We start from the raw sequence: 11742 nt of genomic DNA, 5'->3' as shown, positions 1-11742 counted from the left end.
AAGCCATGATAAAAAGGACCATCAAAATAAGAAAATAGACGCAAAGTAAACTGCATTCACGGTACATGTTCACATTGTATTATGGTTCTCAAAAGTTATTATTTTGGACTCGTCCACTATAATTTAAAAATAATGAATGAGACATTCTCGCGCGGAGTCTTGTAAATGAAATTTCCATTGGTCAGAATGGATTCCTCTGTGAGGGTCGGGGTAGGTATAAAAACAAATTTAATTGTTCAAAGTTTTGAATTGTTGACAACGATATTCAATTCTTTATTTCTTTAAGCTTTACAGCTTATCAGTATGACATATGTATAACATGAGGTGGTAGTGTATTTACAGGAGAACTTGTGCACGTACAGATAATAACATTTACTGTTACATATACAGGTTGAGAAAACAAAAGACTACAATTATGTAATACAGTTGTCCCTTAATAACATACTTTTTGAGATGAATTTGCCAAGATTACAGAGATCTTTGACATTGTCAGTATTAAAAAGTTGAATTAATTTAAACATACAAGGTTTTTATAACATTACCACGCGTATCTTACGTAAGTAGTGTACACGTTAAGTAAAAGTCTTAAGTGATCGTATAGTGGTTTTATTCGACAAAAAAGCAAACTAAATACACAGTCCCAATTCGGGGAAGTCAGAGAGAGATGTTAAGAGTTCGAAAGAGCGTCGGAATTAACCTAACTTGCGAGAAGTTGGTAGTTTTATACTATTTGGGGAAACAACTATCAAAGTAATACAAGTGTTCATTGGGTGTTGAAAAGCCCCTTAAGAGGGCGCCACCACCTTGTTACTATGATGCTCCAAGATGGCGTCAAGCTGATCAGTCAAGAACCCGCCCTTAATCAGTATACTTAGGGTCAATCAAGGTTACGACAGATATTTACTAGTGGGAGGGTCACTGTATCGTGACCAATTACTGTCACCTACCTGAGCCGATCAAAGGGCTAATTGACTTCGATTAGCCGAATGATGTATGTAATTATTTAGTTTATATCAAACTTTACCCCCCTCAGGATATTTGTGTACAAATCGGGAACATAATGTCCAAATTGGAGACATACTGACCAGCAAGGATTTAATTACGGTCATTAAAGGATCATCACCTCAAAACAATACACCCCATAAATATGTAAACATGGTAGCTATTGGCTCTCTCTCTGACCTTCCTTTAAAGCAATCAAGTCTTTGATGGACACAGAATTATCGTGATTCAATTTACATGGAATATACATTAAATAAAGGTATTTACTTTACGAAAGCATTCTATACTGATTCTGAAATAAAATGATAAGTCAATTCACAATAGTTCAAAGAATAATATGCAACGTCCAATCAGTATAGTCAAAGTTATAGGATACGTAAAATATAAAGTCCAATCACCAGTGTTCGATTATATAATAATAGGTAAATATAAAGTCCAATCACCAGTGTTCGATTATATAATTACATGTAACAAGGGCTATTTTGTTACACACCTCCACCACATCGGGAAAAAGTTGCTCAATACACTGCAACTTTTTAAGCACAGTCTCGATACACAAAAGAGTCTCTTTACACAAAAAAGTCTCTATACACAAAAGAGTCTCTTTACACAAAACAGTCTCTTTACACAGAAAAGTCTGTATAGAGTTCAGCGTCCGGTATTATCGGAGAATTCATCGAATAGCGTATGACACTTCCGGAATCATCGGAAACGAAACACAGGTCTGGTGTAGGTTCGTCGTAGTCGGTGTCATCGGTAACATCGTCGAAGTGATACTAGAAAGTGGATACTTCTAGAATCATCGGTATTTCCTCGGCTCTGGTTGTGATTATACACAATATACACAAAAAGTAGAAGGTAATTCATCCTTCCGTCATCATCGGAATGTTTAACATATTCATTTTTTTTCATTTTCATTTTATTTATTCTCATATTGTATAAAACAACATAGAGAAAATATACAATACATACAATATTAAACAAAAAGCAAGAGTGTATACTGTACACATCAACCTGGAGAGTTGACTCTCTTATTAATGATATTGATGAATTTACATAAGTTATTAATAACAGCTAATTTTTTACATGAAAATAATTCAAAAAATTTGAAAGCATTTGGTCGTCTAAAATACATTGATGGTAAATAAGCTTTTCTATATTCTTTCAATTCTGGACATATCATGATATAGTGATATTCGTCGCCAATGTTATTTTTACATAAATTACAAAATCGTTGATTTCTAGGTACATTGTTCCATCTGCCTGTCTCAATTGGCAGTTTATGGTTGCTTGTTCTAAATCTAACTAATGTAGTAATGTTATTCATATAAGCACCAGAGTTTATGTAATTTCTAGGTACAAAAGTGTTATTGGTAAACAAGTTATAGATCAATCCTTTACTAGATGCGTTACAATCAGAGACCCATTTTTGTTGAAATTGGTCAATCAAAGTTTGCTTAGCAACATTTAAAATCCAATTTTCATTTTCTACATTATGCGTCAACCAGACATAGCTTAGACCACATTCATGTAAAATATTCTGTATACATTCAACCCATTTGAAATTATAATTGTTGATTTGTGTTAGGCTATGTAAAAAAGTATACAATATATATGACAATTTTGATTCTTTACCTTTCAACAATCTTATCCAAAAATTCAACATTCTAATTTTTGCTTTCACACACAATGGATATCTAGCAAGTTCACCGTAGATCATAAAATTTGGTGTGGACGTCTTAAGACTAAGTATAAGTTTACAAAATTTAAGATGCAATTTTTCAATGATACATAAATTTTCAAAACCCCACAATTCAGAACCATACAGTAAAATTGGAACAACCATTTTATCGAACATATCAAGTTGACAATCAATCGATAGATTTAATTCTCTTGACTTTTTAATTATTGCGTACATAGCTCTGGTAGCTCTAGTCACTACATATTTCCTAGTACTGTAGAAAGAGCCTGTTCTTGAAAAGATAACTCCTAAATATTTAAATTCCTTAACGATTTCTATTTCGTTACCATTGTATAAAAATGATACATTTGAGGTTTGTCTACCTTTACCAAAAATAATAATTTTAGTTTTCTCAACATTCACTTGTAATTTCCATTTTTCACAGTACATTTGAAAACAATGAAGCTGATATTGTAGATCATCTTCGGTTTCGGACATCAGCACAGTGTCGTCTGCATACAACATAATCATAATTCTTAGATAACAATTTAAATTTTGTTCAATTTCTTCAGACAGGCTTTTTAGTCCTATGACATTTTCATGTGATAAAAAATCTTCAAGATCATTAAGATATAATGCAAAAAGAAACGGAGATAAGTTTTCTCCCTGACGGACACCATTTTGACAAGGGAAATATTCGGAAAAATCATTATTATAAAATATTCTTGATCTACATCCATTATACATATTGACAACAACCCTTAAACATTTCCCTTTAATTTGATATTCAATGAGTTTTTTCCATAATCCTATTCTCCACACTTTATCGAATGCAGCTTTAAAATCAATAAAAGCACAGAAGAGTTTCTTTTTCTTAAGTGAAAAAAGTTCAATCAGGGAGTAAAGAACAAACATATTGTCAATTGTAGAATAATTTTCTCTAAAACCACTCTGATTTTCCCTGATAAGATTAACATTATCAGCAAAAGTAGTTAACCTTCTACACAATACAGAAGTAAAAACCTTTCCTAGACAGCTCAAAAGAGTAATCGGACGGTAATTTTGTGGGTCAGCATAACTACCCTTTTTCTTATATATTGGTTTTATGTTTCCGACCAACCAGGCTTCCGGAATAATACCAGTATCAAACACTAAATTAAAAAGTTTAACATATAATGGTATCATGATATTAATGGATGACTTAATATATTCATTAACAACAGTATCTGGTCCCGGCGATTTGTTATTTTTAATAGTTTTAACAACCTCAAGAATTTCGGCCGCGGTAACTGGGTCATTGAGCAAAGAGTTACAAAATGTATCTTCGCATTTATCATTGAAGGAAGAATAGTCTAATTCAATATCTAAATCATGTTCGTTCGCGTTAACAGTTTTAAAATAGTCATAAAAATCTACTATGTTAATATCGTTAGATTCGTTACAGCTTTTATCATTCACGAGTTTCCAGTATTCTCTTGGATTTGAACTTCTTAATGTTTTAATGTTACGCTGTAGGTTATTTCTATAAACTTTGTAAGATTTATTTAATATGCGCTTATATTTTTTCTGTGCTCCTTGCAGCTCGGATTTAAACACGCTGGTTCCATATAACTTGAATTTGCGTCTAATTTTCCTACAATTTTTTCTTGCTGTGAAACAATCCGCATTAAACCATTGTTTTGTTTTGCTATTTCTAACCGAAGTTTTATTGCGCGGTAAAAATGTTCCAAAAGTGGTTTTGGCTGAGGATAATAGTACATCAGCTAAACTATTGAACAAAAAATCTACATCTCCCTTCTGTATTTCGACAGAGTCGCGTACTTTATCATCTATAGTTTGTTCAATACTTAATAAATTTAATGTATTTATATTTTGGCAAAACTCGCTCGACTTGGTTTGATCCCATGATCTGATTCTTTGTGTAGGATTGACATGATATGATATATCCTTATAATTTTCGTTATTTAACATTTCACAGCTTAACTGACAAGTCAATGGCATGTGGATATCAGAGTACAGACAGTTAAAATCTAATACTTCAAAATGTTTAACAAACTTAAAAAAATCTACATTACAAATAAAATAGTCAACAACACTTGATCTTGTAGTGGTAAAATTCCCACTATCTGCATCTCCGTTAACTCTTCCATTCATTATATATAAACTATTTGTTTTACAAAAATTCAACAGCTGATTTCCAAAAAAGTTTGTTTTTTTATCACAACTTTTTCTATCAATATTAATGTTAAAAATCTTCAACTTGTTTACATCAGTTAGGATATCACACTCTGTGTCTATCGATACTTCAAAATTTGACAAATCACTTTCCTCAAAAAAATCTTTCTTGTCAGATACTCTGGCGTTGAAATCGCCTGTTAAACACACATAGTCAAACTGAGAAATTAAATTTAAGTACTCAAGTTCTATTTCGTTAAATGCTTCTGATGAACTATAATTTGAACATTGAGGTGGGATGTATACAAAACCAAATAAAACATCGTTTTCACAATCAAACAATTCACCCTTCACCCTAAACCAATAAACATATTTACATTCTGTTTCTATAGGCGTAATACATTTAGATAGGTTTTCACGGCACCCGACGACGATACCACCCGACCGGATTCGCGCACACACCTGTCTATTTTTCGCAAACAATACGTAATTGTCCAGTTCGATGGTGTCCAGGTCGTCTGTTTTTGTTTCGGTGAAGCACAATAGATCATAACGGTTCACTAGTTCTATGAACTCTGGATAGTTGAGACGTCTGTTGATACCGCAGACGTTTATGGATAATAGTTTGAGAATATTTCCAGAATATTGTAGGTTAACATCATCAGAAGTATCAGTCTGAGAATAGTTAAGAGAGTCGGTGCCATAGAAATCATGCTGGTCATCAATCACGTTTTCATCGCGCCCTCCATGGTTTCCCTATCTCCTCTGTCCTCTGCCTCCTCGACCTCCGCCCCTGGGTCTTGGTGTGAACGTCGGTGCCGCTGCTGATAGCCGTCTCGATTCGGTGGGCCCAGAACGTGTCGGAGGATCTAGTTGTGGATTGTTTGTGTCATCTTGGGGTGGTGGTGTGAATAATTCGCCATCGATGTAAAGTTTGTCATATATGAGTTGGGCCCGCTTCTGCTGTCTTTTTGCTGATTTATAGTAAGGATAGAGTAATTTTCTCTTCTCATTAATTTCACGCGGAAACTGTTCGTTAATTCCATAATTTCTATTTTGTTCTCCTTTTAACTTAGTAAAGGCTGCTTTCCGCACTAGTTCCCGTTCCTTAAATTGAACAAACTTCGCAATGATTCCCATTTCCCTCATCTGCTTCACTATACATGATTGTAGTTTGCTGCAACAAGTATTTAAAAGTTATTGGCTATGGGAAGGTAGCACATACCCACGGAAAGTTCTTTAAGTCCAGGTCGTTGATACAAGTCCAGATCAGGTCAAATAAAAACAAGGCCGTTGATTTACATGAGACGTGCCCAATACATCCCATGTCCGGTAAACCGGAGATGTCCTAATTTGCCTTATTCAGTAATAGATGTCGGAGCTGACCCAATTAAAGATGAGGCCCGGCTTGTAATCAGTTCAAATCTTGGTAGGTTTGGATAGATAGGCCCGTGTTCAGCAGTCATCCTGAGCGTCTCTGGAGATTGTTGAGGTAGCAAGGTCGCAGTAGGTTCAGTCTCTGCAGGCGGTGCAGTGGATACTGTAGGAATGTCACCACCTTGGGTCTTGACCGCTGCATACGTCGGCAGTACAGACATCTTATATTCCCCACTATCCCCCTTTGCATTCCAGAGCCCAATTATTCTACTCTTGATTCGTTTACGACATTTAATACCAATTAAACATACGACAATGAGTAAGATACCCAAAATCCCTATGAAAGGAAAAGACCAATGGGGTAAGTAAAACTTTTCTTCAGGTGGAAAATACATGTACTTTAGCTCATTTTGCAAATCATCCATTTCAATGTGTTTAATTTTGTTTAATTTAAAAGGATAAGTAGAATAGGTAAAGTTGGGTAAGGTTCGGTGAAATTTCTCCCAAATATTTTTGGTGTTGAGGGTGTGTACAATTGTAATATTAAGGTGGTTTTCAGGGAATTTGACAGTCGTTTCTCGGCGAAAATATGGGGATAAGGTTATTTGACCGTGTACAGCTCGACATGACATCGGTAAACGCAGCACGCCAACCGGAGGCTTTACAGAACGAATCGTGGTCTCTGTACCGCGTTCACTTGTCGGGCAGACTTGAGAAAATCTCAACTCTTGGACTGTCGACACAGCTTACTGACCATCGCTAATATACTGCGCCAGCGGCAAATTACTCACATGAACTACTTTTTCACAAAACGTTTTTATTGCATTCGCCTTTTCCATAAAGAGGGCTACTAAGCAGGTTTTACTCAAATGTACAGGATAAAGGGGACTCTTAATAGTACAAAAATCTTTGACAACATTGGTACACTTATCCAATTCGTGTGAAGTTAATAGGACATACTGGGTTCGGTCTGAATTGATTGCTAGCATTTCATTTTCAAGCGCGTATCTTGCAACAAAATTCTTATCATTGGAATTAGGAGAAAGCGGTTGTTCCGCAGCGGGAACGGAAGAAGTGGTCACTATAGGAACAGGTAGATTGTAAACTTGGTATACTTCAAACTTAGAATACCCGTCCAAAAGAGGGATGTGAACAATGATTAACAAATGATCATTTTCAACAATAGTGGAACATTCAAGATATTTATAGAAAACCCAAATATCGATTTCAGGATTATTAGGGAGTTTAACGGTGGGTGGCAATTTGCTTTTAATGTCAAGAAGGACTTCTTTTAAATCACGCGGGGAAATAACTGCTGGGCTTAAGCGTCCCAAGGCCAACATATTTAATTTAGAAAAGAAATGATTCAAACTTGACCTTACATCTCCAATGATTAACTTTATTTCTTCCACCGCGATATCTAACTGGGAGTACATGGCATAGAAATGCTCGTTTTCTGACACGCGTCTTTCAATAAGTTCAGTGACATTGTCTAACTCAGAGGCAAGTACGCTAAGATCCAGTATCAAATGGTTGATTGACTGTCGATTTTCCGAAATTAGTCCCCTATTTTCTTTAATAACAGTTAGGCTTTTCTGAACAACATGAGAAATGCGTTGCTGATTTCTTATCAAGGCTCCAATTTGATTTCTAATTTCGTTCAAGTCCCCGTCCGAAACAGTACCAAACAAGAAAGATAGGGCAGATCCCACAAAAGGTAACAATCCCCGTTTACGTCGATTGTTATTATCGTTCGTGAGGTACCTTACATTATGCAACAAGTTCCGAATCCTTTGATAGACAACTTCCACATTATCAATTTCAAGTTGGGCGCTATCGGTTATCTTTTTAAAATGTTCCTTATTCCGTTTAAGAAAATAATATTTACTCAAGGCAGCAGCAAAGAGACGAGTCCGATTTAGTTGGACATACAACTGAGAGATAATTTCATCGTAATTATCAAAGGTCTCTACCATCGCTACCGACCATTGACTGCGAGTAGGTGAAATTTCATTTATCTTTCTAAATACGACATTTTCCCGTAATAAAATTCCCGTCGTAGTCCACGGAACCAAGGATCCAACCAGGAAGCACATCCTAACCAGGGGGCAAATAGGAACCCACATATTCTCCCTGAAAAGACAATGTGGCCTTACTTAGAATAATTCCTTATTGGTCGAAATCCTATTGTTTTCCTTATTTGTCGAAAGGTAACCCTTATTTGTCGAAGTCGAAATCATACCGTACAAATAAGAACAAACAAGAAAAGTTTAGGATTATAGAGCCTTTATTGACTACATACTATCATATAGTAAAAAGGAAAAAGGAATTTAATCAACTTGGTCGAGGTCGAGGTCGTCCCACTCCCCTCCTTCGAGTAGGGGCACAATCTCTGGGCCGCCCGAGGTGGGTGAAGGAGGAGTTGGGTAAAAACCCCAACGTACCTCTTTGTTGTTATTATTAAAATCTAGGTCTTCTTCGGAGTCCGAAAAGTCCTGGTACAAGTAGTAGGCCTTTTCCTGCCAGATTTTGTGACCACTGAAAAGAAGGGCCCGTTCGACAGCTGGCTTCAGTTGAAGGCGGGGCCCTTGTTGAGCTGCCATCCAGGCGACAGCATTGTACCCCCGGATCCGTTCCGCTACAGGGATCAAAAGTATATCGATCCCCTGTCCTTCGAGCCATCCTGTCGTCTCGCTTAAGACGGCCATCGTTTGTAATTTCCGGACCCTAGAGTGTGAACACGTGCTATTTAAAAAGGCCTCCACTTGCTCTTCCCACGTTGGTTGTTCTAGTGGTTCCTCTTCCGGTTGGGGCTGTACCTGCTGCAGCAGGACAGCCAGAAATCTCAAATAGTGGCTGTGTCCCATCTATAATAAAAAAAACCAAATTTATCTTACTTACAAAGCTGCAACCATGTATCTAGCTATTCCCACGCTTAAGTCAGTCATTATGACCTAAAGACGTAAATATCGTCCGGATTTTAAAATCCACGTGGTGAGGGTATATACGAGTTTACAAAAATTGATACAGTGCTTTCAAGAGACCCTTAGCCTTACTGCTCCTTGATTTGGGCCTCTTGACCTTGACCTCTACAATTGACATGTCTTGGTCCGAATTTGACATTATATCATCCCCACTAAGTTGCTCGTCTGTCAGTGGTTCAACGTCACCATGCACAGTCTCATCGGTCTTAACGTCGTCGGGGTCAAGTTTTATCTGGTCACTACGTTCATCTAGCCTATCAGCTAAACGTTCTTCTCTATGTCTTATTCGACTCTGTTGTTCGGCCAGTGGTATGTCATCCTCATCGGAGGAGTTCTTCTCTATGTCTTATTCGACTCTGTTGTTCGGCCAGTGGTATGTCATCCTCATCGGAGGAGTCCGTCCTTTCGTCTCGGAACTTGTCATTGAGAGCTTCTGGCCCTTCGTCTTCGATTGTGGAGTCCATATGATCCTTAGGACGAAAATTAGGACGAAAATTAGAAGAATCAAGGACTCCGATCTCGTATGTCTTGTCGCTTACATCCGGTCCCGTCTCTGTGCAAATATCAGAGTTATCAGTCAGTAGTGAGTGATCTATCCGAGAGAGGAGGTCAGCACAAGAGTTTTCTGTACCCGCAATATATTCTACGGTACAGTCATACCCAGCCATACACATTGCCCACAGCTGGATTTTCTTGTTCTGCATGGGGGATTCCAAGACATACTTCAGTGGTTTTATTTTAACTTTACCCGTGGTTTGTAGCAGGGAAGATATGCACAAATCATCATCCAATGGTACGATAGTATCATTAATTTGCAGTGAGGCTAGTCTGCAATTCGTACCTTTTTCTACAGAGGAGATGTGCACATCCTCCTCCAGGGGTACATACGCATTCTTAATTCTTAAAGATTTTAGGTCAAAATACAACCTAACACCATTACTAAGCAACCAATCACGCCCAAGGATAACATTTCTGGACATTGAGCGCGTTACATAAAAATCTTGTACAACACTATTTCCGCCAATAATTAAAGAGATTCTAGCCACTCCATCTATGTCTAGGGGGGATAAATCCACACCCATTAAATTTAACCTTTTTCTTTGTAATTCTGGTTTGTATTTTAGTGAATCGTAAATTTTCCGTTTGATAAGACTCACCTCTGCTCCAGTATCCACTAAAGCCCTGAGTTTCTGGTTCTGAACTTTAATTAAACAAGAATTTGGACTACCAGCAAAATTAATGAAAGCTGATTTTAACCTCTTGGCGGGTGATTGATTACTTAGTTCTCCTACTCTGACCTTTCCTCCTCCTCCGCCGCCGGCCTCATTGCGACGGAGGGTTTCTAGTTTAAACGGGTTTCGGGGTGGGACGTTTTCGAGCTTGGGGCTGTCTTGTTCTTTCGGGGCAATTTTGAGCTATGTGACCTTCTCTTTTACAATTAAAGCATGCATTCTCAAATTGTTCAGTTCTGGGCCTTCTTCTATACCGCATGTGACCTATTTCCATAGGCACAATAGTGCGAGGGGCAGGGAGGGGGTTTTGAGGATTTAAAGTTGGGATAGGGTTAGGCGGATCAGGCGCGACAGGTCTGAGCCTGGGAAATACCACCTCTTCCGGATCTCGCGTCGGGACAAACTCTTTCCCTAACCGCATTTTAACCTCGGTATGAAAGTTCTGTATTGAAAGCGCGCTATCCGCGGCAGCCGTCAGCGTAGTCGGCTTTTGATGCATGATTTTGATTTTCATGTGATCGTCGGACATACCGTCAATGAACAATTGTACCAACTGGCGCTGTACCTCAGGAGGGTCAAGGCTGTCAAATGCGTCGAGGGCCAGTCGAGAGAGTCGAGTGCTGTACACTTGGACATTTTCTTCAGGTTTTTGTTTAATTTTGAACAGGGATGCATATGCGTGATGTTTGTCATTACATTCCCCAAATCTTAAAATTAGTTGGTTTTTCAGGTGCCCCCATCCCCTTTCTACAGTTTGGTCATGCACGCGCTGTTCAATGTACAGGCCGATATAGTCACTTACATCCCCCCTACTATGTCTTAGAGCAAGACGGACTTTTTCATCATCTGTCAAATGGGGATTTAAGACCAAAGTTTTGTTTATTGCATTTATCCAAGCCCGGAATTCCGACGGCTTCCCCGAAAAAGGAGGTGTATCAATTATGATTTCTTGCTTTTTAATGGCAATTTTAATTTGTTTGAGTTTCTCATTCACTGTCGTACTAAGTTCAGTAAACCCTTGCTGTATCGTACCAGCAACAATATTTGTGGCTTGTTCTAAACCTTCAGTCATGTTTACCAGACAATAAATACCCAAAAGAATAATAGAATAAATAAGAATAAATCAAGAGTAGATGAGACTCGGACTTACAAAACAGGACAGTAAAGAATAATAAAATTGTCTTACCGTGACTGGTTAGATAGATCCAAAAATCCAAAGTCTTTTAAAGAAAGTACGAATCCTGGTCACGGCACCAATCAGCCCGTATAACATTACCACGCGTATCTTACG

The 11742-nt window shown here is 37.7% G+C and overlaps 1 protein-coding gene across 1 annotated transcript; it reads right to left on the bottom strand.

Moving 5' to 3' along the window:
- Nucleotides 1–10566: 10566 nt before the first annotated feature.
- On the bottom strand, nucleotides 10567–11523 carry LOC128185536 (uncharacterized). Its single transcript, XM_052855111.1, has one exon. The coding sequence runs from the start codon at nucleotides 11521–11523 to the stop codon at nucleotides 10567–10569; it is 957 nt and encodes a 318-aa protein (XP_052711071.1).
- Nucleotides 11524–11742: the final 219 nt, after the last annotated feature.

Source organism: Crassostrea angulata, chromosome 5 (assembly GCF_025612915.1).
Source record: "Crassostrea angulata isolate pt1a10 chromosome 5, ASM2561291v2, whole genome shotgun sequence".
Lineage (NCBI taxonomy): Eukaryota > Metazoa > Mollusca > Bivalvia > Ostreida > Ostreidae > Magallana > Magallana angulata.
Note: the sequence above shows the minus strand (reverse complement) of the source record. Positions and strands in the feature narration are given on the sequence as shown.

Coding starts and splice junctions, on each gene's coding strand:
- LOC128185536 (XM_052855111.1), bottom strand. CDS start 11,523: ATGACTGAAGGTTTAGAACAAGCCACAAATATTGTTGCTGGTACGATA.